At 55.0% G+C, this 24995-nt stretch overlaps 2 protein-coding genes across 2 annotated transcripts; one reads left to right on the top strand and one right to left on the bottom strand.

Annotated features, from left to right (window-relative positions):
- The first annotated feature begins 2147 nt into the window (after window positions 1-2147).
- Window positions 2148-5671, top strand: FABP3 (fatty acid binding protein 3). The gene is given in 5 exon segments (XM_064398129.1): window positions 2148-2234; window positions 2236-2344; window positions 2998-3170; window positions 5167-5268; window positions 5381-5671. Coding segments are annotated over 5 exon segments (510 nt in total). The 5' UTR covers window positions 2148-2162; the 3' UTR covers window positions 5435-5671.
- Window positions 5672-6392: 721 nt separating this feature from the next.
- Window positions 6393-24959, bottom strand: ZCCHC17 (zinc finger CCHC-type containing 17). The gene is made up of 8 exons (XM_064398128.1): window positions 24808-24959; window positions 24589-24694; window positions 23798-23855; window positions 18682-18782; window positions 18509-18600; window positions 16757-16857; window positions 14263-14411; window positions 6393-7166 (listed from the first exon to the last, which is right to left on the bottom strand). Exons 2-8 carry the CDS (start codon window positions 24628-24630, stop codon window positions 7002-7004), a joined length of 708 nt encoding a protein of 235 aa, XP_064254198.1. The 5' UTR covers window positions 24631-24694; window positions 24808-24959; the 3' UTR covers window positions 6393-7001.
- Window positions 24960-24995: the final 36 nt, after the last annotated feature.

Here is a 24995-nt window from a genome sequence, read left to right as displayed (position 1 = left end):
ACGTGCACACATGCAGTGACATCTGTGTGGGTATCTCTGTGTGTGTGTGTGTGTGTGTGTGTGTGTGTGTGTGTGTGTGTGTGTGCATCCATGGTCACGGACATGCATTTACACAGGCATTTGTGGGCATGAGCTCCTGCGTGTGTGTGTGCATGTGTGTTATATGCATGTGTGTGTGTGTGCATCCATGGGCATCCATGTGTGGATATCCATGTGTGTGGGCACCCACGGGCACAGGCACTCAAGGGCATGGGCACACACCTCTGTGTGTGTGTGTGTGTGTGTGTGTGTGTGTGTGTGTGTGTGTGCGTGTGTGTGCATCCCTGCAGGTGAGTGGGTGGCCATGTTCATGGGTGCTCCTGTGGGTGGGTGTGCAGGGGCAGCCATGTGGGTGTCCCTGTGCCTGTGTCCCTGTGCCCGAGTGTCCCTGTGCCCGAGTGTCCCTGTGCCCAAATGTCCCTGTGCCCGTGTGTCCCTGTGCCCGTGTGTCCCCGTGCCCATGTGTCCCTCTGCCCGGGTGTCATTCTGCACGGGTGCTTCTGTGGAAGGGTGTCCCTGTGTGTCCCTGTCAGTGAGTGTCCCTGTGCCAGGGTGTCCCTCTGTTGGGATGTCCCTGTGCTGGGGTGTCCCTCTGTTGGGGTGTCCCTGTCAGTGGCTGTCCCAGTGCCTGTGTGTCCCTGTCAGTGGGTGTCCCAGTGCCTGTGTGTCCCTGTCAGTGGGTGTCCCCGTGCCGGGGTGTCCCCATACCTTTGTATCCCTGTCAGTGGGTGTCCCTATGTTGAGGTGTCCCTGAGCCAGGGTGTCCCTATATTGGGGTGTCCCTATATTGGGGTGTCCCCGTGCCGGGGCAGCCGTTCCTGTCATTGCCCCCATCTCACAGTCCCGTTGTAGGGGGAGCACCCAAGGGGACAGGGCTGGGCAGGTTTGGGACACTGACACCCAGGTGAAGGGACAGAGGACAGTCCTTGCCCTCTGTGTCCCCCCAGGCCATGTGGGCTCTGGCTCCCTGGGGAATACATTGTCCTTGTGGCCCTGGCAAGCAGAGCCCTGCCCGGTGTCCCAGCCGGGACAGGGGACACCCATCCCATGGGACAGGTCTCTGCCCCCAGGGCACGAGGTGAGGGGTCCTGCTCGGTGGCAGTGTCAGCAGGAGGACGCTGAACACGAGCTCTGGCTATTTTTAGGTGTCTGCGATGTCACACAGGGGCCGGGGACAGGGAGAAGGTGTCCCCGGTCCCTCACGGCCGTGGTGCCTTTGACCCCGAAGTCCCCAAGACAAGGGGACACGCTGCAGCCACGGGGCTCAGGGACACCTGAGCCCCCAGCTGGGTCCCTCCACGACCCGGGGGCAGGAGGGGGCACTGTCCCCTGGGGACAGGGGACACCGAATGCCATGGCCAGGGGTGACCCCACCCACGCTGGGAAGGGGCTGGGGATGCGCTGGAGCCCAAAGCACGGGGAGACGGGGGGACCTGCTGGGGGTCCCACAGCCCCGTGCCTGGCCCTGTCCCCAGCGTCCCCTGGCACCCAAAGCACCGCTGCTGGCACACGCGTGTGTCCCCAGGCACACGGGGAGGGGACAGGGTCACACAAGTGCCCACACACACAGGCACACCGAGCAGGGACCGGGTCATGTGTCCCCACAGACACACGGAATTGATGGGGTGTCACACATGTCCTCACACTCTCATGGAGTCCCAGATTTATTCCCACACCCGTACCGGTGCTCCCTGCTCCCCGTGCCTCAGTTTCCCCAGCTCCCTGTCCCCGTGCCTCAGTTTCCCCAGCTCAGCTCCCTACCCCCGTGCCTCAGTTTCCCCAGCTCAGCTCCCCTGTCCCCGCCACTCGTGTCCCTAAAGGGCATCACCGCTGTCGCTGTCCCCACGCCCTGACCGTGCCCAGGGGCAGCACCTGCCCCTCCCCACGCACCCACGGCACCACCTGGGCTGGGCACACGCCCCCCGTGCCCGCCTCAGCGCCCCCTCCCCGCCGTGCCCCGCAGAGCCCGGGCACGGCTCACGACCCCAGTGCCCCTCTGGCTGTGCCCAGCCCGGGGGTCGGGGCGGGGGGCGGTGGCCGGGGGGGGTGGCCGGGCCGGGGTGGCCGCTGGCAGCGCTGCCGGGAGTATTTCTGGAGCGCGTTGTGCTCTTTCCAATCATGTGATGAGGACATTATTTAAGGCGGCCGCGGGGCCGGAGCAGCTGCAGGCGGTGCCACGCTCGCAGCCGGCCGGACCCCCGCGTGTCTGCGGCCCCCCCGCGCCCCCTCGCCATGGTTGACGCCTTCGTGGGCACCTGGAAGCTGGTGGACACCAACAATTTCGATGAGTACATGAAGGCGCTGGGTGAGTGGGCGCGGCTGGGAGCGGGCTTGCAGTCACATCACCCCTTTTTTTTTTTATCGTGATCCCCCAGTTTGCCTGGTGAACTCCCGCCCCCCCATGGGGGTCTGGCTGGGGGGGATGCAGGCGGAGGGGGGGTCGCTGCTGCCGCCGTGGGGGGTTTAGGGGGCCTCCGGGGTTTTGTGCTCGCGGGGCTGGGCGGGGTGAGGGGGTCTCAGGCTGGGTGAGGGGTCGCGTCCTTCCCGTGCCCCCCCCGGGGGCAGCCTTTGGCAGAGGGTGGAGGGATGAGATGCCCCCCGTGGGTGCTGGGGTCTCTCAGGACCCCCCCCCAGCCTTCCCCAGCCCCCGAGCCCCCCATCAGCCAACCCCAGCATGGTCAGGGGGAGTCCCACAGCCCAGAGCAGGGCGGGGAAGGGGGGACAGACACCAGTCCCCCCTCACCCAGCTCAGGGTGGGTGCGTGCTGCTCCCGGATCCATCCCTCCTGCCCCCCCTCTCTGCTCCGGCCTCGGGGGCGCACGGAGCCCCCCAGGAGCAGGAACGGGCAGCAGTTTGGGGGCTCACCGTCCAGCAGCACGGGGAGGAAGGGCTCGGGGGCGCGGAGGGGCTGGTGGCCGCGCCGTGCCCCTCCGCACGCCCTCACCCCTCGGTCCCCAGGCGTGGGCTTCGCCACGCGGCAGGTGGCCGGCTTCACCAAGCCCACCACCATCATCGAGCTGGACGGCGACAAGGTCACCGTGAAGACCCAGAGCACCTTCAAGAACACCGAGATCACCTTCAAGCTGGGCGAGGAGTTCGACGAGACCACGGCGGACGACAGGCACGTCAAGGTGAGCCCCCAGCCCCGCCCCGCCCGTGGCACCCCCGAAAGGCTCCGTGGGCTCCGGGGATCGCTCCGTCAGCCCGTGGGCTCATCCTGGCTGCGAGGGGAGCACCTCTGTGCCCGCCGGGGCTGCTGCTCCAGCCTGCTCCCGTCCAGGCAGCCCCCCCGAATCAGTTTTGCAGCGGGGGTGCCCCGGGGCAGGACGGAGCTGCCGGGAAGGTTGAGCAAGAGCCGGGGCGAGCGCCAGCTTGCTCAAGAGGAGGCCGGCGGCCGTGGTGGGGCGGTGGAAGTGTCCCTGCTCCGGGGGAAGAGAGCCACCACCTCTCTTTTTGAGCCCACTCCCCTCTGTGCCCTCCCAAGCGGGCAGGGCTGCAGGGATGGAGACCGGGACAATCCCAAGGGCACATCCCAGGGCTGCGGCTCCCTGGGGAGCTCAAAACTTCCCGGGCCAGGCTGCTCCTCCCTGTAAGAGCAAGGAAAAAATCACCTGAGGGAGAGCGGTGACTTTCCTGGCCTCTCCCACCCTGCAGGGACATCTTCCCTCGCAGGAATGGCCCAGCTCCTGATTTTTCCTAGATTCCAGCTGCCTCTCCGTGCACGCAGCAGCTGGCAGCTCTGTGCCCCACACCCAGCGCGGGGGGCACCTCGGGAGGAACCTGGGGGCTCTTTGGCCACAAAACCCTTTCGTGGCCCCAGAGCAGGAAGCACAAAGGGCTGGGCTCGAGCGAGGCTGGGGGAAGGGGCTGAGTGTGAGCTCCCTCCCCGCCGCGCTCCCTCCCGCCCCAGCTGCTGGCCGCTGTTCAAGCAGCACGAACGTGTGACCGGCCCGCGGCTCCTGCCACAGCCCGGGACGTGCCCTTGGGGTGTCCCTCGGCCGGGCCAGAGGGCACGTGATGGGCAGCGCGGCCGGGACGGCTGCCCGAGGCACGGGGCTGGACAGGATGGGGTCAGCCGTGGGGTGCCAGGAGCTGTGGGGCACCCAAGGTAGCACGGAATGGTTTGGATTGGAATGGACCTTAAAGTTCATCCAGTGCCACCCCTGCCATGGCAGGGACACCTTCCAGGTCCCAGGTGCTCCAAGCCCTCTCCAGCCTGGCCTTGGGCACTGCCAGGGACCCAGGAACAGCCACAGCTGCTCTGGGCACCTGTGCCAGGGCTTCACCCCCTCCCAGGGAGGAATTTCTCCCCAGTATTCCTCCATCCCTGCCCTCTGGCTGTGGGGCACCCAAACCCTGCAGGTACCCAAACTTTTGGACAGCTGAGCAGTGAGGGGGCCCAGCTATGGGGAGACGTGGGGTCTGAGGGAGCACCCGGAGCCTTGTGGGGATCTGGGGCTGGGGCTCACCTGAGCTCCGGACAGAGCCCAGCCATGGGGGCACCCGAGGGGCAGCCCCCGGCTCAGGAGGGGCAGGGTGGGGGGCACAGGGCAGGATGGGGACAGGCAGGCGGTGCCAGTGCCTGTCCCGGACCAACCCCGCCCTGCGTGCCGTGGCCGGCGCTGTCACCGTAACCTTGGCACGGGCCGGGCTCCGGGGGCTGAGTCAGCAGCGCGCTGTGCAAACAGCAGCGCGGCGAGCACAGGCGCGTCCGCTGCACCCAAAAGCCGCTCCAAAACCCTCGGCGGGCCCTGCGGGGCAGGGAGGCTTCGGTCCCAGCCCCGGTCCCATCCCCGATCCCCGCCCCGCGCTCCGGTCCCCGCCGGAGCCGGTGAGCCGCGCCTGGGAGCGCGGCCGGAACAGGCCCGGGTGGCCCCGGGGCACGGAGGGCAGGGTGACCGTGCCGGTGGCACCTGCGGTCACAGGGGGACAGCCGAGGCCGTGAGCCAGTGCAGGATCCGGGCTGGGCTGAGCGCGGCTGACCCAGCCGGGCGGGGATGGTGCCAGGTCGGCATCCCTGCAGCAGCACCCCCAGGCCGATCCCGAGCCCCGCGGGGCTCCAGGGTCCCCTCTGAGGGACAGACCCCCGAGAGGAAAGTAACTGTGGGTCTCAATCCCTCCCTGCAGTCCTTGGTCACACTGGATGGAGGCAAACTCGTCCACGTGCAGAAGTGGGAGGGGAAGGAGACCTCGCTGGTCCGGGAGCTGAAGGATGGCAAATTAGTCCTGGTAAGGAACTGGTTTTATTCTGACCTTCCCACTCAGAAATGGTTTGAAGTGGGAAGAGCTCAGCTCGGAGCTGGCCAGGGCAGCACTAACTCCCGCACCTCTCTGCCCCCAGACTCTCACCATGGGCAACGTGGTCTCCACCCGCACCTACGAGAAGGCGACATAGACGCTGTCCCAGGTCCCCTGCCTGTCACCCGGTGCCACATCGTCCCCACCTCCTGGCCCCGTGCCAGGCACGGCTTCCTGGGCTCGGAGCCGCTGCCCCACCGGGGCCGCCCCTGCCCCGCCCGGCGCTTGCAGGGGCTCCAGGGGCTCGGGTGGTGGTTTCGTGGTTTGTTGTTGGGTTCTTTTTTAACTGATAGTGGGAAAAGTCACATGGAAAAATAATAAAGGTGTTGTTACAGCTCTGTGCTCGGTTTACTCGGGAAAAGGCGTTTTTGGCACGTGCCCACCCACAGGGACGGCAGGGATGGGGTTCATGGCCAGTGGTCCCAGTAGCCCATCCCAGCCTCCTCTCCACGCTGCGGGGATCAGTTCTTCAGTTCTGGCTGGCCATGTGCGCTCCGGGAATGCTCCCAGCCAGGCCGATCCCCCAGGGCAGGAGCCCCCCAGCCCCCGCAGAGGGACAGGCTCCCCTGGAACAAAGATCCTGAGCTCCTGGGGCCGGACTGGGGAAGGGAAGTGGCCCCAAAGGGGGAGGCAGCCTTGGGGAGCCGGGGCGGGAAGCACAGGGAAGGAAAAGGGAAAGGGGAGGCTGCAGCAGCAGTCCCAACTCTCGTGCCACACCAACAGCTGCCTCTCCCAGCTCCCTGCAGAGCCAGAGGCCGCAGGGGTGGCTCCTTCCCCGTTCACATCTGTCCCAGCAGGGCCGAGCTGCTCCTGGCACCCTCCCCCTGCCATCCCTTCCCCTGACCTTCAGCTCCAGTTACAAGATTTATGCTCCCTGCAGAAGGCTTCTCCTATGGGTTACCTCACCACACACCCCCTTCCCACCCCAGGGAACCTGGGGAAGCAGCCAGAACTCAAAAAAAAACCCTTTCCCGTCTCCACGCAGCCAGAGCTGTTCTCCCCCTGCCCAAGATGAAGTGTGGAGGGTACAGAAGAAAGGAGCCGGTACAAAGTGCAGCTGGAGAGAGCAGGGATTTATTTTCCATCCCTTTCCAAGGCAGCAAACACTCCACAGTCCATGTTTACTCCCAGTATCTGCACTCCCCCATTTGCTCCTTGCTCCTCCACTCCTGGTGTTTGTAGAGACCGAGGGAGCCGGGGCAGGTTTGCAGCCCAGAGCTCTGTGCCAGGGGGCTGAGGTCCCACCAAACCCTGTCCCCAGCACGCTGTGGGCCTGGCTGTGCCACCCCGAGCTCTGTGCCAGGGGGCTGAGGTCCCACCAAACCCTGTCCCCAGCACGCTGTGGGCCTGGCTGTGCCACCCCGAGCTCTGCAGGGCTGCTGTCCCCCCGTTGTCACAGGAGCTGGGACCTGGCAGTGCCCAGGCTGTGGCACAGCAGGGGTGCCCTGCAGGGTGTCATGAGCCCGTGCTGGCAGCAGCTGTGGGACAAAGGGGCAGCCTGTGCCCAAGGTGACAGAGGACAGCTCGCAGCCAGGTCAACACCTGTAACAGCACACGTTACTTTGAAATAAACTCCTTGTCCCGGGAGCAGGAGCTGCTGGTCCCTGCTGGCTGCACCAGGGAATGCCGTAGCAGCAGCCCAGCCTGCCCTGCTCGCCCCAGGGCTACTTCTTGTGCTTCTTCTTCTTCTTCTTGGGAGCCTTGCTGGGTTTCCTGGCGTGCTTGGGCCTCTTGCTGCAGGGCTGAGCTCCGTCGCTGTCCGAGGCCGAGCTGGCCGAGTCCGACTCCGAGGACTGCCTGGCCTTGTGCTTCTTCTTCTTCTTCTTCTCCTGGGAAAACACAGCAAAGCGGGAATGTGGGAATGCCCGCCCTGCTGCTCAGCAGGGCAGCACGAGCCTTTCTGGGCCTGTTCCTGCATGGAAAGGGCACAGTGCCTCAGGAGGCAGGAGTTCACCACCACTGCCAGCTCTCAGCTGCAGGGCAGGGCACAGAGCATGGCAGGAATCGGAGCAGAGGGGCAGCAACATGGAAATCCAAGGCTGGAAAACACTGGATAAGTCATGGAAGGAGAGTTCTTACTCTCATTCCATTATTTCATTGTTCTTTATTAATAAAAGTTGGAAGGACGAAGCATTTTTGCCCAAAAATTGGGTTTCTTAACCAGCCATGAGCACCATCCCTACAGCCCCAGCCCAGCACCAGCTCCAGCCTGGCAGGACAGGAGCACTGGAGCACCCAAACACTCCCAGCTCTGGGCAGGAGAGCCCAGTGGAGCTTCCCTGGAGCAGGACGAGGTCAGTGCCCTCCTGCAAGATGCGGCTCCTTGCACAACCTCCCGAAAGATTTCACCACCCCTCCTCTTTCCCAACTTCCTCTGCACCTCTTCCTGCTCCCCAACTTCCCACTGCACCCCTTCCTGCTCCCCAATTTCTCCTGAACCCCAACCTGCTCATCTTCCCATTGCCCCCTGTCCTGCTCCCCAATTCCCTCTGCATCCCAACTGCACCCCTTCCTGCTGATTCCTTCACACCCTCTCCTGCTTCCCGGCTCTCCTTGCACACCCTCCTGTTCCCAAACTTCTCTTCCACCCTCCTCTGCTGCTCTCTCCCTCATGCTGTGTTTCTGCAAAGCCCCGAGCCAGAAGCTGCAGAGTGACCCTTGGCTGCAGCAGGAGAACAGCTGGTGTTGGAGTAAAGCCCCTCAGGAGCTCTGAAATGGATCTAAACTCTCCAATTTGTGACAAAGCAGCAGGCAGGATTACCCTGAGGTCAGGCCTGGGGGCACTGCGATCACTCCAAGGCAGACCAGCAGTGTTTAATGATGCAGGATGGCAATTTGGGGATATTTAATCAGGACACAGGCCTGGGGAGAGGATCTGACTGATGCCAGGGTTCATCCCCTGCATTCCCCTCCAGCAGGGAGCAGGAATGCTGCCAGCAGCTCCCAAGGGCCTGGCAAAGTCCATCCTGCAAAAACTCAGGTGTTCCTTCACCTTGGCTCTGGAAATGAAGGGAAGCAGCTGAATGTGCCTCTAAAACAACTGCACCTTGCATGGTCAATGCACAGCAGCACCAGGCTCCAGCAAGGATCCACCAACTCCAGCCATGGCCAGCCAGTCCCTGAGAGACTCTCCTGGCAAAAGGCTCTGAGGGTCACAGAGTGGTTTGGGTTGGAAGGGAGCTGAAAAACCACCCAGTTCCACCTCTGTGCCCTGGCAGGGACAGTTCCCACTGCCCCAGGTGCTCCCAGCCCCAATGTCCAGCCTGGCCTTGGGCACTGCCAGGGATCCAGGGGCAGCCACAGCTGCTCTGGCAATTCCAGCCCAGCCCCTCTCCACATCCAGGAATTGCTTCCCAATATCCCAACCAAATCTCCCCATTTCCAATTTCAATTCCATTCCAATTCCATTGCCTGTGTCCTGTCCCTCCATCCTTGTCCCCAGTCCCTCTGCAGCTCTCCTGGAGCCCCTTCAGGCCCTGCCAGGGCTCTGAGCTCTCCCTGGAGCCTTCTCCTCTCCAGGGGAGCACCCCCAGCTCTCCCAGCCTGGCTCCAGAGGGGCTGATCAGGAATTTCTGCCCTATTTGAGGACTCAAGCAGAGAAGCCAAGGAGGGTTTCAGGGAGCAGAGATGGCAACCGAGGTGACCAAAGCCCTGGGACAGGTTTAGACAGCCCCAGTGAGGAATGTGGCCCAGCAAGCTCAGCTCAGAGCTCTGACTAACCCAGCTTTTAAGCACCTGTGCCCAAATTGGATTGGGTGTCCGAGCACCAGGCCCAGGCTGCCAGGTGAGGAAAAAGGAAAGGAGCTGGCAGCTGATTTTTAATCAAACAGAACAGCTTTTTTAGGGAGCTGGAAGAACAAAGACAACACCCAGAGCTGAGCATGCAGCAGAGTCCTCTGGGACTCCAGGGAAGGGAGCAGAGGATGGAGTGGCTCCACACCCACCAGACCCTTGGCACATTTCAGCTCCCTAACACCAAATAATGTCATCCAAAATTGAGTCTATTTTCCTGTGGGGTAACAACAGACTCATCAAAACTCCCTGACCTACAGAGGAGAGGCAGAAGCAAATCCTCCCAGTCCTAAGAGGATGGGAAGGAGTTAAATCCTCCAGAGAAGGGGATGCAGCAAGGAGAATTTTCTCAAGCTTTTCCAGCCCGTGCACATGGTGAGAAAGTTTGACAAGACCTTCACAACCAAGAGCTTCATTCCAGAGCTTGGGAAACTTTCTCAGGATGTGAGGGCTGAAGGCAGGACAGGATGTCACACACGCTCCTGGGGATGGAGCAGGGGACAAAAAAGCACACATGGGCATTGTGCTGGCTGGAAAAATCAACAAACCCTCACTCCCACCTTTTTGGGAGCTTCTAACAGCCAAGATCACTCCAAGAGAGGCAAATCCCTTTTCTGGCACACAGTGGGGCTCTTGGGGTGTCCTGTGCAGGGCCAGGAGCTGAACTAAGTGATCCTTGTGTGTGTCTTTTCCAGCCTGGATATTCCAGGATTCTCTGATTCTTCCAGTGCAGCAAATCAGCACAGCCTGGGCTGGAAGTGCAGCAGGAAACAAGGAGAGCTGAGCATTCCCAGAGGAAAAATTGTGGCTGCTCCATGGCTGGAAGGGCTTTGGAGCACCCTGGGACAGTGGAAGGCGTCCTGCCCATGGCAGGGGTGGCACTGGATGGCATTTAAGGTCCCTCCAACCCAACCTATCCCATGATTTTACGAATTTCAGCAGCAGGAGGCAGAGCTGCTGCAAAATCCTCCTGCAGGAGCAGCATCCTGCCCCAGACCTTTCCTTCAGTGCAGCAGCCCAGCCCTGAGGGACCAGCACTGAGGTCACCAGGGGGTGTCTGCAGCTCAGGGACTGCCCACAAAGCCCAGGTCTGTGCCTGCAGGGACACCCTGAGCTGCCAAGTGCCCTCCAGCCCTGCTGGATGGGGCTCAGCTCAGCTCTGGCACACCCAGCTCAGCTCAGGGCACACCCAGCAGCCCAAACACTGCATTTTGGGGCAGTATTTGGAGAGGATTTGGCCCAAGCAGCTCCCGGTACAGAGGGCTCCCAGCACACAGAGCTGCAGTTCATGGTTCCTTGCACATCCTGCCCCACCTATCAATTAGCACACCAGAACCCAACAGAATTGCTCCAAAACCTCTCTCCAAGCCCCTGCTGGAGCTGCCAGGACAGCAGCAGGCTGGGCTGGAGCCTGAGTGCTGGTTTTCATGGAACTCCTTCCCTACTGCTCCAGAAATTCCTCCAAGAGGGGCCCCTCCAGCACTCCAGGCTGTCCTTTGTGAGGAAACTGCTCCAGGCTGTGCTCTCAGAATGTTCAACAGCTCATTCCTCCTAAAGGTATTTGGGGTTGAGATAAGAGGGGAGTGCCCAGAACTGTCCAAGAAGTCGAAATATTTTTCACCAGACCCTTCTGAGGAGTAAAGATCCCATTCCAAGACTTAGTGTCTTATCCTTCTGAAAAACTGGAATGGATTCCTAATGTCTGTCTGCATCCCCAGGGGTGTGCCAGGAATCCTTCCAGGCTTCTTAATTTTATTCTTTATCCTCATTCCACCAGCCAATTTCATTCCAAACAAGATTCATTACACCAATCTAAAGGTGTTTTTGCATCCTTTGTTGGAGGAGCAGTCAGAATGAAGCTGAGGAGAAGAACCCAGCCGGTAAATAAAGACAGCCAGATTCAGAAAAATTTCAATGAAGACAATGTGTGAAAGGCTGTGGTCTCTTAATGCCAGAACCAGTAAAACCAGTAAAACTGAGGATGGACCAAGGCTGGATGAGCCACAAGTCACAGAACAAACACACTTAGGTGTGGTTTTAACATGAAGATCTGCAGGAAGATCTGGAAATCTTCGAAGAGGTGAGGAAAAAAGCATCAAAGTCATAAAAAAGCCCCAATCCCAAAGGCCACCCAAAACCACCTCAGGGATGAGCTGTTCCATGTGGAATAAAGCTCATAAGGAACTCTGAAATGGATCCAAACCCCCAAATTTGAGGTTGTGTGAGCAGAACATGGGATAAACTTGGAGCATTTCAGTGCAAGGGGTTATCCCTCAGTCAGCACTGCAGGTTTTTTCCTGGAGGACAAAGGCAGCAGGACGAGAAGGGCTCAGCCATTCCCAGCCTCCTGCCTCCCACACAAGCCCAGCAGGGACACTGCTGTTCCCACAGGAGCTCCTTCACCCTGTGACCCCAGGAGGAGAAGGGACACGGAGCCTGGGCCTGCCCAGCTGTCCCAGACAGCCCCAGGGCTCGTCCCTGGCACAGCACCATGGAGTCCTGGAATTGTTTAGGTTGGAAAAGCCCTCCAAGACCAGCCAGTCCAGCTGTGGCCCCAGCACCACCAGCAGGTCCCAGGTGCCACCTCCACGTGGTTTAGGAGGGGTGGGGACTCCAGCACTGCCAGGACAGTTCTATCAACCCTTTTTGTGAAGGGTTTTTCCCAAATATCTGGATAGGAGATATTTGGGAAAAATCCCAAGTGGGGTATATAAAGGGAAAAGCAGACAAGGGAGCAAAAACTTCAAAGGCAGAGGGGAGAACCCCTCCATAAACCTTCAAAACACCCAGACTGCTGAGAGGGCAGGGAAGCCAGGAGGGGTTTGAAGCAGAGGTGGGGTCAGAGTAGGTGCAATCCCCCTGCCCTCTCCTGCTGCAGGGGAGGGTGGCTCAGTGTTTGCTGGCTCTTACTTTGCACTTCAGTGCCATCTTGCCCTGTTCTGGGGAAGAGAGAAGGGAGCAGCTGCACACTCCTGTGCTGAAGGTACAAGGATGGGGAGAACAGCCATGTTATTGGGCTGTCAGGCTGTCATGTGGACAACCTTTAAATGTCTATTTTTTCTAACTTGCCATGGGCTGAGCAGTGGCTGCCCCAAACCTCTCTCAGCACAACCTGAGGCTGTTTGCTCTCACCCCTCCCCTCATTCCCTGGAGCATCCCCGGCTGTCCCCTCCTGTCAGGAGCTGGGCAGGGCCACAAGGGCCCCCCTGAGCCTCCTTTTCTCAGGCTGAGCCCCTTCCCAGCTCCCTCAGGATTCTCCAGCCCCCTCCCAGCTCCGTTCCCTTCCCTGGACACCCTCCAGCCTCTCCCCTTCTCCCTGCATCACCCATTTTCTCAGGGGTTACAGGAGACAGGACAGGGCTCAGTGCTGCCACCCAAGGATGTGTCACTGTCACACCAGTGCCACCCGAATCCAGCTCCAGCCTGGGAATACTGAGGGGCTCAGGCAGGAGAGAAAACAGGAGCTGGGAACCACTGGGAAGGCAAGGTGAACAAAAAAAAGGGGGTGAGGATCCTGGAGGAATCTCTGGGAAGAGGAGAAAAACCCCAGAAACTGCAAGGAAACATCAAATCCAGGAAAGCACAAAATGCTGACCCTGAACAATCACAAATATTAATTTTACTGCTCTGACACTCAGTGGAGATGGAATCCCTTGGGAGCTGGCAGCTCCCTCCTCTCATTTAAAAACCCCAGGGCCACACTGGTGTCACACACACGGGAGGGGACAGGTCAGCAAGGAGATGTCCCTGCATCCAGGGAGCTATTTCCACATGCTGTAAATCCCTGGAGCTCCAGGCAAGCAGGGAAGCACATGGTGGCTCCCAGACAAGAGCACAGCAGGCACTCCAGACTACAAGGGAACCATTCATCCCCAGGATCCCACATCCTGCCTCCAAAAAAGCTCCAAGTTTTATTATTCCAGCTCTGGAAAACATCTGACAACTTTTGATGTCACCCTTGAGAAGGGAGGGAGATCAAAGGAACAAGTGAGATTTCAAGGAAAGCTATTAATCCACCAAACCAAAAAAAAATCAGGAACAAATTCAGGACAGTGACCCACATTTCCTGTAGTGTCAGCAGGGCAAGACTCCACTGGGAATCCCCATGCTGGTGGATGGGCAGGGGTAGGTTAACAAGCTGTCTGTGCACTTCTTTGTGTAATTTTCCCCAAAACTTTTAAATAACTTGAGTCTTTTCTGCCTGTTGCCAGTCTCCAGGGATACAGAGAGGCCACAGAGCTGGAAGGAGGGGAAAAAACAGAGAAAGGGCTTTGGAAGAGTAATTAAAAGTGGGACTGTGAAGGGGCTGATGGAAGAGTTTGTTTATTTATTGAAGTGTTGAACTGGATTGTGGCTGCCCCTGGATGTGTCCCAGGCCAGGCTGGATGGGGCTTGGAAACCTGGGGCCATGGCAGGGGTGGGATGGGATTTAAGGTCCCTTCCACCCCAAACCCTCTGGGACTCTGTGAATACTCATTCCTGAATAAATTTGACCATCAAAAGCTCCTGGCTTGGGTTCAGCTCTCACCTGTGTTTTATTTTATCTCATCCTGCTCCGAGCCAGAGGTCAAACACAGCCTGGGAAATGTCTCTGATCTGGTGCCATTTTCACAGGGACAGAAATTGCTCTGGAGCCTGGGAATGCTCCCTGTGCAAACACAGCCAGGGATTTTCCCCCAGAGTGTGCAGATAAACCCAATTCCCACAGCTCTGGCAGGGTCAGGATACCCCTGGAGCCAGCAGGGCACTGAGTCCAGATCAAAGAAGGGTGTGAGGGCAGGAAAAAGAGGAAAACAGGAATTTAGGAGACTGAAGCAATGCCTGAAGAGCCTCACAAAGACCAGGAACAACTACAATCATCTTTTTGTCACTCTAAGAATATCTTTTGAGTGTGTGTTGTAGCACAAAACCAGCTTGAAGGGAACTTGACAATAAAAGGAGAAAATCTAAGAATTAATAAGAAATCTGCAGAGGAGGTTCCTGTTTTGCTACAGAATCTGCCCAAAACTGAGGCACCTTCTCAGCCCACACCTGGCTACTCACACCACCTGGCTGGAGTAACTCAGTTGTAGCTAAAGAGCAAATCCCCATCCCCCATTTCCTTTTCCAGGCCAGCCAGAGGCCACCTCGTACCTTCTTCCTCTTTTTTGAAGACTCCTCAGCCTGGCTGATCTTTTTGTCCCCTTCATGTCCTGCTGCTGCCCCCTCCTCTTCCTCCTCCTCTGGAATGAGGCTGTATTTGGTTCCTCCAGGCTGCATGAAACACTCCTTGGCAAAGTGACCTGGAAAAAAAAAGGTGTTTGAAGGAACAACCCAGCCCCTTTTCTTTCTTTTTGTTCTTTTTTTAACAAATGCATTTCATACACCTGAAGTGCTGCCAAGGCTCTTTTGATTATCAGTCACAAGGAGAAAATCTACACTGGACATTTTTTATCCTGGAATTTCAGCTGGTTGAACATGCCCTGATTACACAGGACAGGGAACAAACATAACCCAGGTCATTCTGGAGGGATTAGTTAGGCAAAAGAGAAAATATTCTTGTCTCAGCAAGTAAAAATCTGTCTCTGCACGGGCTTAAACAGTCCAGAAAAGAATGGGGGAAAAGTAAATTGGTGTGATTGGCACCTGGAAAATGAGCTAAAGCCACAAAGAGAGAGAAATTCAGCTCTTCTGGTTCTACCCTTTCTACTCTGGAGAAATCAAAGCTGACCTACTAAGAGCTGCAGGGGAAATTTGGAGAGCTGGCACTTGCTGTTAGGAGGAGACACCATTATTAAAAAGCAGACTGGAAATAGGCATAATCCTGTTTTTGGGGGCTCTTTAAAATACTGTTTTATACATAATAGTTCTTTAAATAGAAATAATCCTTTAAAATAGTATTTTAAGGAAATTTCTCTATAACTACAGGGCCCACACTCAGCATTAACCTCCTCCAGAATAGCACGAGCCCCATTAACCATTTCCTCTAAATAACACAAGTAGGGCACAGCAAAAACTCCTGCACAAAAAAACCCTACTTTGTACCTCAGCAACTTGAATAAATCTACTGAAATTCACCACAAAATTATCTTCATACTGCTGAACCAGGCAGGACATCATTTCAGCAGGCACCACAAACTTGGTTTTAGCTCCAAGACACAGCTCCAGTGTCCCAATGTCCCACCAACTGAGCTGCAGCTTCCACTGATGGTTGTTCACAGCGGGATCACCTGCTGAAGGTTTGTTTGCTTTGTAAAAACCAAAATCAGAGTAATTACCTCAAATGGGACCCAGCAGTGGTGGGGTGATCCATCCTGCACTTGCTGAAAGCCCAGAGATCAGCTCCATGCACAGCACGGGCTGCTCCTGTGCTCACCTGTCCCTTGCTGTCCCCCAGTGCTCTGGAACGTCTACGGGGACTGTGACAACTTTGCCACCCTGAAGGGACACAGCGGGGCTGTCATGGAGCTGCACTACAACACGGATGGCAGGTGAGGCCAGGGGCTCTGCTGCTCAGGAACAGGGCTGCAGCCCCAGGAGAGGCTGGGGGAGCTGGAAAGGGGCTCAGCCTGGAGAAAAGGAGGCTCAGGGGGGACCTTGTGGCTCTGCACAGCTCCTGACAGGAGGGGACAGCCGGGGGGGTCGGGCTGTGCTCCAGGGAACAGGGACAGGAGGAGAGGGAACGGCCTCAGGCTGGGCCAGGGCAGGCTCAGGGTGGGCACAGCAGGAATTTCCCCATGGAAAGGGGGGTCAGGCCTTGGCAGGAGCTGCCCAGGGGGTCTGGAGTGCCCATCCCTGGGGGTGTCCCAGGAATTCCTGGATGTGGCACTGAGTGCTCTGGGCTAGGGACAAGGTGGGGATGGGGCACAGCTTGGATTTGATGTTCTCGGAGCTCTTTTCCAACCTAAAGAATGGTTGGGGTTGAAGGGACCTCTGGAGATCCCCTGGAGCAGGTGACACAGGGACACATCCAGGGGGCTGGGATGGCTCCAGAAAGGCAGACTCCACTCCCTCCCTGTCCTCTGCCACTCCTCATGTACAGAATTTTTTCCTCACAGTGAGGTGGAGCTCGTTGTGTTTCACTTTCTGGCCATCAGTCTTTGTCCTGTCCCTGAGCAGAGCCTGCACCATCCTCTGACACCCCCTGGGGATATTTGTGTGGATTGATGGGATTCCCTCTCAGTTTTGTTCTCCACAACAACCAGGCCCAGCTCCCTCACTCTCTCCTCACTCTCTCCTCATCTCTCCAGTCCTTCATCATCTTCGTGGCCTCCACTGGTCCCTTACCAGTAGCCCAAAGGGGTGTGATTTTAAGGAATAAACTTTTTAAATTTTTTTTAAGGGACTTGAATTAAATCTTTTGGTTTTGTAGCAAGAGATAAAACCTCCCTCCTCTAAAGGAGGAACATGGAACCAAACTTCAGTCCTTACAACTGGTGTCCAGTTGGACAGGACCAGGTTGGACACTGGGGCTTGGAGCAGCCTGGGATGGTGGAAGGTATCCCTGGGGACTGGAATCAGGTGGGATTTAAGGTCCCTTCCAACCCAAACCATTTTGGATTCCAACCACAAGACAGACACTGACACAAGCCCTCCAAGGGTCACTGCCTGGCTGGGACAGAGCCATAGGGCAGCAGCCCAGACCCACCTTTGCAGCCACACTTCTTGCACACCGTGTTCAGCACGGCCTCCAGGGTGATCTTCTGGCTCGTGTAGTCCCTGAAGCTGCGTTTCTTCCTCTCATCCTGGCTGGGAGGACAAGAACAGCTCCAGTTTCAATCCATTCTCATTTTTCATCCCTCATTTTTTACAAACAAAAGCCTTTTACGTTTTTGTACGACCACAAGGCTTTTAAAGGTTATGTGGTGTGGTGGTTTTGGTTTGCTAATTTGAGATTTCACTAATTTTGAGTTCACTTGTGGCTGCAGGTCTCTTCACAGAGAGCAGCAGGCACAAGTTCCCAAGGATTTCTCTTAAGGAAAGGCAGTGGCAAGCTCAAGAAGAAGAGAAAACAATTCTTATCTCTATTCACTGCTCCTGTTGTTTTGCACATGTGGAATGTGTTATAGAGATTGTTTACCCAAAGTGATTTGTTAATTGGACAAATTATAACTGGTGAAGGTTGTTTTGATTCCTTGGCCAACTGGGTCAAAGCTGTGTCCTGCCTGTCTGCAGACAGACATGGGGATTTTTTAGTATATCTCTTTAGTATGTAATTTAGTACAGTATTAATGCAATACAGCACAGCTTAATAAAGCATTATTGACCCTTCTGAATGATGGAGTCAGAGCACATTATTCCCTACACTGGGGTGGCCCTGCATTGAAAATCACCCCTGTAAATGTCTCCTGCTGCAATGTATTTGCAGGGTTAGGCCATAGTGGGCACCAGCCAGCCTGCTCCCGAGTTTGTTATCAAACCTCAGGGATTCCTCGAGGCTATTGGAACATAAACTGTGCGAATTAAGAAAGAAGAGGCTGAGAAACCGAATACCAAGACCACAAGAATTGGGTAACAGAGGGCTGTGAAACACCTGCACTGTAACCAATCACACACTGTGAGAAATGCAGGCAGAAAATGAGGGAGCAAGACAAGGCACCAATCACGCAGTGTGTACTTAGTAGTTTGTAGGGTCTATAGAAGTGTGTGTAATGTGAACAGCAAAGGCTTCTGCTGGATCACACTGCTCAGTTCTGCAGGAGTCCTGGATTTCCCACAGCAGCCTCCCATGCAAAACCAGGACACTCTCAAAAGTAAAACTTTCTAAACCCAAAGAGCTGAGCTGACCTGGCTTGGACACCTCCAGGGATCCAGGGGCAGGCACAGCTGCTCTGGAAATTCCATCCCAGCCTCTCCCCAGCTCCCAGGAACAATCCCTTCCCAAAATCCCATCTATCCCTGGCCGGGTAATAATTAGCATTGATTCCATGATTCACAGCAGGCTGATCAATAATCTGTCTTTTTTTAAGAAACCCATTGCTTTTATAGACAGTTACAATACAGACAGACTTAATTGGTCCTCTAATCAAAACACCATCAACACCGGTTAATTAAGAAACCACCCTTTGGTAAACAAATCTCCATAACAAATTCCACACGTTCACAACAACAGATGCAGCAAGTGAAGATAAGAATTCTCATTCTTTTCTCTGATCTTCTCTCAGCCTTTCCCAGGACAATGCCTGGCAAAGTTATGCTGCTTTCTGTGGCCAGAGAGCTGCTGCCACACAGCCCTGCCCTCTGGCAGTGGAAGCCATGCCCCCTGGGCAGCCATGCCCCATGTCCTATAGGAAACTGTGCCCCGTGCCCCCTGGGCAGCCATGCCCTGTGTCCCCTGGGCAGCCATGCCCCCTGTGCCCCCTGGGCAGCCATGCCCTGTGTTCTGCTCAGATTTACCCACTCAAGGGAAACGTTGTTGGGGTCCAGGTCCTTCCCGGTGCCTTGGTGAACAACCTTCATGGAGAGGGAGAGCTTCAGCTTGTCATCCTTCATCTGCAAACCACACAATTAGCAGGATGAATGACCTAACGATGCTAATGAACTCCCAGGGTGTTTGACTTTAATTAGGGTTACCTCTCTCCCGATGAGCTTGACCCAGACCTTGTCCCCCACGTCGAGCATCTCTGCGGGTTTGTCCACGGGGCAGGAGGACATGTGAGTCCTGTGCACCAGGCCTGCAGGGGATGGGAGAGAAGGGACAGGAACAGCCCCAGGTGTGTCACCCTGAGAGAGGGGACAGGAACAGCCCCAGGTGTGTCACCCTGAGAGAGGGGACAGGAACAGCCCCAGGTGTGTCACACTGACAGAAGGGACAGGAACAGCCCCAGGTGTGTCACCCTGAGAGAGGGGACAGGAACAGCCCCAGGTGTGTCACCTTGAGAGAAGGGACAGGAACAGCCCCAGCTGTGTCACACTGAGAGAGGGGACAGGAACAGCCCCAGCTGTGTCACACTGAGAGAGGGGACAGGGACAGCCCCAGGTGTGTCACCCTGAGAGAGGGGACAGGAACAGCCCCAGGTGTGTCACCCTGAGAGAGGGGACAGGAACAGCCCCAGCTGTGTCACCTTGAGAGAGGGGACAGGAACAGCCCCAGCTGTGTCACCCTGAGAGAGGGGACAGGAACAGCCCCAGGTGTGTCACACTGAGAGAGGGGACAGGAACAGCCCCAGGTGTGTCACACTGACAGAAGGGACAGGAACAGCCCCAGGTGTGTCACACTGAGAGAGGGGACAGGAACAGCCCCAGGTGTGTCACACTGACAGAAGGGACAGGAACAGCCCCAGGTGTGTCACCCTGAGAGAGGGGACAGGAACAGCCCCAGGTGTGTCACACTGAGAGAAGGGACAGGAACAGCCCCAGGTGTGTCACACTGAGAGAGGGGACAGGAAGAGCTCCAGGTGTGTCACCCTGAGAGAGGGGACAGGAACAGCCCCAGGTGTGTCACACAGAGAGAGGGGACAGGAACAGCCCCAGCTGTGTCACACTGAGAGAGGGGACAGGGACAGCCCCAGGTGTGTCACACTGAGAGAGGGGACAGGAACAACCCCAGGTGTGTCACCCAGAGAGGGGACAGGAACAGCCCCAGCTGTGTCACACAGAGAGAGGGGACAGGAACAGCCCCAGGTGTGTCACACTGAGAGAGGGGACAGGGACAGCCCCAGGTGTGTCACACTGAGAGAGGGGACAGGAACAGCCCCAGGTGTGTCACACTGAGAGAGGGGACAGGGACAGCCCCAGGTGTGTCACACTGAGAGAGGGGACAGGAACAGCCCCAGGTGTGTCACACTGACAGAAGGGACAGGGACAGCCCCAGGTGTGTCACACTGAGAGAGGGGACAGGAACAGCCCCAGGTGTGTCACACTGACAGAAGGGACAGGAACAGCCCCAGCTGTGTCACACTGAGAGAGGGGACAGGAACAGCCCCAGGTGTGTCACACTGACAAAAGGGACAGGAACAGCCCCAGCTGTGTCACACTGAGAGAGGGGACAGGAACAGCCCCAGGTGTGTCACACTGAGAGAGGGGACAGGAACAGCCCCAGGTGTGTCACCCTGAGAGAGGGGACAGGAACAGCCCCAGCTGTGTCACACTGACAGAAGGGACAGGAACAGCCCCGGGTGTGTCACACTGAGAGAGGGGACAGGAACAACCCCAGGTGTGTCACCCTGAGAGAGGGGACAGGAACAGCCCCAGGTGTGTCACCTTGAGAGAGGGGACAGGAACAGCCCCAGGTGTGTCACACTGACAGAAGGGACAGGAACAGCCCCAGGTGTGTCACACAGAGAGGGGACAGGAACAGCCCCAGGTGTGTCACCTTGAGAGAGGGGACAGGAACAGCCCCAGGTGTGTCACACAGAGAGGGGACAGGAACAGCCCCAGGTGTGTCACCCTGAGGGAGGGGACAGGAACAGCCCCAGGTGTGTCACACTGAGAGAGGGGACAGGAACAGCCCCAGCTGTGTCACACTGAGAGAGGGGACAGGAACAGCCCCAGCTGTGTCACACTGACAGAAGGGACAGGAACAGCCCCGGGTGTGTCACACTGAGAGAGGGGACAGGAACAACCCCAGGTGTGTCACCCTGAGAGAGGGGACAGGAACAGCCCCAGGTGTGTCACCTTGAGAGAGGGGACAGGAACAGCCCCAGGTGTGTCACACTGACAGAAGGGACAGGAACAGCCCCAGGTGTGTCACACAGAGAGGGGACAGGAACAGCCCCAGGTGTGTCACACTGAGAGAGGGGACAGGAACAGCCCCAGGTGTGTCACCCTGAGAGAGGGGACAGGAACAGCCCCAGCTGTGTCACCCTGAGAGAGGGGACAGGAACAGCCCCAGCTGTGCTGCCACCCTGCAGGTCCTCAGGGCATGCAGGGAATGCTGAGGGGTGTGGGAAGATTGTGCTAGGATTAATAAATTATCAATAAAGTAATTATAAAAAATAAATATAATTAATTAGTTATAAATTAATACACAAGTTAATAAAATTAATAAATAAATTAAAATAATAACATTAATAGAATAAATAAAATAAAATGAATGAAATTTGTAATAAAATTAGTAATAAACTAAAACAATAACATTAATAAAGCTAATTAAGAAATTCAATAATAATATGAATGAAAAGAATAAAATGAATAAATTAATAAGTGAAATTTTAAATTGATTAGTGTTCATTTAATCCTCTGTTCATCCTTTTTTTCTGTTCTATAGACAATTCTCCACTGAACCTCGGATTTGCAGTTTCCAAAGTGCTTGGAGCAGATAATCCTTTGGGGAGTGGGAAGAATGTGTTTTTACACTATTAAATAGAATTTTAAAACTATTTATTTTAAAAAGGTTAAATTTAAATTTATATGTACATATGTACATTGTATGTCAATTTATTTGTTATTTATATTTTTTAATTTAAATTTATATTTATCATAAATTAAATTTATTTTTAAAACTTTATTTCTTCTTTAAGTCATTTTGAATTTCTATTTTTTGATTATTGTTTATAATGCAGGTACCACCAGTAAAGCTGTAATATTAACAATAAATTCAAGTAATAACCATATTTATAAATGACAAGTACATTTATAAATACTAATTATATTTATGAATAATATATAATAAGAAAGAAATTTGTGAATAATCTATTTTTTAGTAATAGATGTATTTTGGAGGTTGCTCCAATTTTTGAACTGCTACGACAGGTGACACCACCCCAAACTGGATGGGAATTTGGGTACTCACAGTGGAGAGGAGGGTTCTGCAAGTAATTAATATATTTCTAAAAATAAATATATTTATAACATAAATTTATAAAAATAAGTATTCTATTAATAAAAAATAATAACAAATATATTTGTAAATAATATATTAATTCATATTATATGACTTATTATAAAACCATTATGATATTATATAAGAATATTGTTGTTATTATTATGTTAATCATATTATTATATTCAATATATTTTCCATAGAAGTATTTTAGTGGGTGCTCCAGTTTTTGACCTGCTTGGACAGGTGACACCACCCCAGCCTGGACTGGAATTTGGGAACTGCCAGCAGAGAGCAGTGTTCTGTAAGTAATAAATGTATTTATAAAAATAAATCTATTTATAACATAAATATATTTATAAAAATATTTATTAATAATAGCAAATATATTTGTGAATAATATATTCATTCATATTACATAGTATGACTTATTACAAAAATCATAATATAGAATAATGTTGTTAATATTATTATGTTAATCATATTATTATATTCAATATATTTTCCATAGAAGTATTTTAGTGGGTGCTCCAGTTTTTGACCTGCTTGGCCAGGTGACACCACCCCAGCCCGGACTGGATTTTGGGAACTGCCAGCAGAGAGCAGGGTTCTGCAGTGTGAAAAATGTGTGTTTTACGATGGGCTTTTCACAAATATTCAAATGAGTATTAGATGTGTTATGTTAGAAAGTGATGCTATTTTAACTTTCTGAAGTAGTGGGAGATATAGTCTGAGGTTATAACAAAATGGTCAAATAGAAACCATGCTGTATAAGATACTTTTCACAGAGAGGAATGAGGGACTTGCAGCAGAGCAGCCACAGCACACCTGGATCTTTCAGAGAATAGAGAGGATTTATTGATCCCTTCTCAGAGGGAATTCACTTCTTCCTGCCTCCTCAGCCCTGAGGAAGAGGGAGGAGCTGCCACTGACCAGCCAGAAATAATTCCCTTTGTGTGAATGGGATTTGTGCATCAGGGATGAGGTGTATGAACATGCAGCAGGCATTGCTTCTGAGGGTTAATCCCCTGGTAACCTCGGCCACCCCAAATCCCCCTTTTCCTGCCCCATTTCCCCCTCAATCCCCCCAAATCCCCCGTGTGTCCTTTCTCAGGCTTATTTCACCCACAAAGAGGTACCTGGACAGTCCCCAACTCTTTGTTTTTATTGGCTCATATTGTCCTAATCCTAATTGTCCATACTTTTATTTCTCTAATTATATAACTATCGTTATAACCATTTTATTACTATTAATCTTTTGCAATTTAAAAACAGGTGATTGGTGTTTTTCAGATGCAGGAGGAGCAGTCTGGGAGCACTGGGCTGTTCCAGCCCCACTCCAAGGCACTTTGTGCCTCCCCAGCAGCCACAGTCCTGCCCAAAACCCTGCCCACAACCCTGCAGGGAGCAGGGAAGGGGCTCCTGGGGGGCTGCAGCTGTCCCACTGTCACAAACACAGCTTAAATCTGATTTTCCACTTATTTGCATTTCATTAATTTATTTAGTTTCATTTATTTTATTGTTTTAGTCTTTTTTCTCCACTCATTTCCACTGACCATTAAAAGGAGGAAATTGGGCAAACTGCAGAATTTCTACAGTTCTGCCATTACCTTCAAATGATTCTATAAAATATTCTTATTTTAGTTATCAAAACCTCCACTAAAAGATTCTGAAGGTACCAAACCCCCAAAATACACAGAATTTACAAAAATCCCACCCCAAATATCCTGAAGTTAACAAAAACTCCTTTGAGACTTCTATGGTAATCATGCAAAAGTCCATCAGATTCTAAATGCTTTCCAAATTTATTCCTAATTTAGGAAAAATTAAATTTCTGGGTTTTTTTTTTTTTCTGAAAGCCTTTAATTCTGAGCAGGCTGCTTGCTTTGGCTACAGCAACAATGAAATAATTTCACAGACACCAACCTTGCTTCCTGCAGCCTGGGATTTTGATAAAGGCCCCATAGTCTGTCACTGCAGCAACCTGGGGAGAAAACAAACAGCAGAGCTGCACAAAATCCCAAAGAGGGGAGAATGTGCACAACAAACCTGCCCAGCTCACTGACCTGGAGATGGGCAGAGAATCAGGGAAGGGTTGGAGGGACCTGAAATCCCACCCAGTGCCACCCCTGCCCTGGCAGGGACACCTCCCACTGTCCCAGATGCTCCAAGCCCCATCCAGCCTGGCCTTGGGCACTGCCAGGGATCCAGGGGCAGCCACAGCTGCTCTGGCAATTCCAGCCCAGCCCCTCCCCACCCTGCCAGGGAACAATTCCCAACTCCCAAGATCCCATCCATGGCTGCCCTCTGGCAGTGGCAGCCATTCCCTGTGTGCTGTCCCTCCATCCTTGTCCCCAGTCCCTCTGCAGCTCTCCTGGAGCCCCTTCAGGCCCTGCCAGGGCTCTGAGCTCTCCCTGGAGCCTTCTCCTCTGCAGGGGAGCACCCCCAGCTCTCCCAGCCTGGCTCCAGAGGGGCTCCAGCCCTGCAGCAGCTCCAGCCCTGCAGCAGCTCCGTGGGCTCCTCAGGTGCTGCTGCTGTTGGAATTCTGAGCTCTGCAGGTGGGGAATCACCCGAGCGGGGCAGAGGGGCACAATCCCCCCCGCCCTGCTGCCCCACCCCGCACACAGCTGTGTGCAGCTGTGCAGAGCTGCCCGCGCCCGGACCCGCCCCGCGCTGAACCGAGAAGGAATTCACGCCGAGCCCGGCCCCGGCCGCACCTCGCCCTGGAAGATGGAGTAGAGCTCGGGGAGCGGCTCCATCGCCTCCCGGGCGCCGCGACAGCCAGCTGGATCCACCGTGCGCTACCGCATCTCCTCCGGGAGGCTGAGAAAGGAAACATTTCATCAACGCCCGAAAACCCCGGAGAGCCCTCAGGGGCTCAGCGGCTTGAGCAGCGCGGGGATGGGCCAAGCGGCACTGCCCGGCGCAGGACTGACCCGGAGCGGCGCGGTGGGACAGGACGGCTCCTCCCGGAGCCCGCGGGGCGGTGCGGACCCGTCAGCGCCGGCGGCGGCAACACCAGCGCGGCGCCATCGCCTCAGCCGCCATTCCCCCCTCACGCTGAAAGCCCGCGCTCCCCGCCAATCGCAGCGCGCAATGTTGCTGTGTGGCGGCCAACAGCCAA

This window comes from Passer domesticus, chromosome 24 (assembly GCF_036417665.1).
Source record: "Passer domesticus isolate bPasDom1 chromosome 24, bPasDom1.hap1, whole genome shotgun sequence".
NCBI lineage: Eukaryota > Metazoa > Chordata > Aves > Passeriformes > Passeridae > Passer > Passer domesticus.
This window is presented reverse-complemented; position numbering and strand designations above follow the sequence as displayed.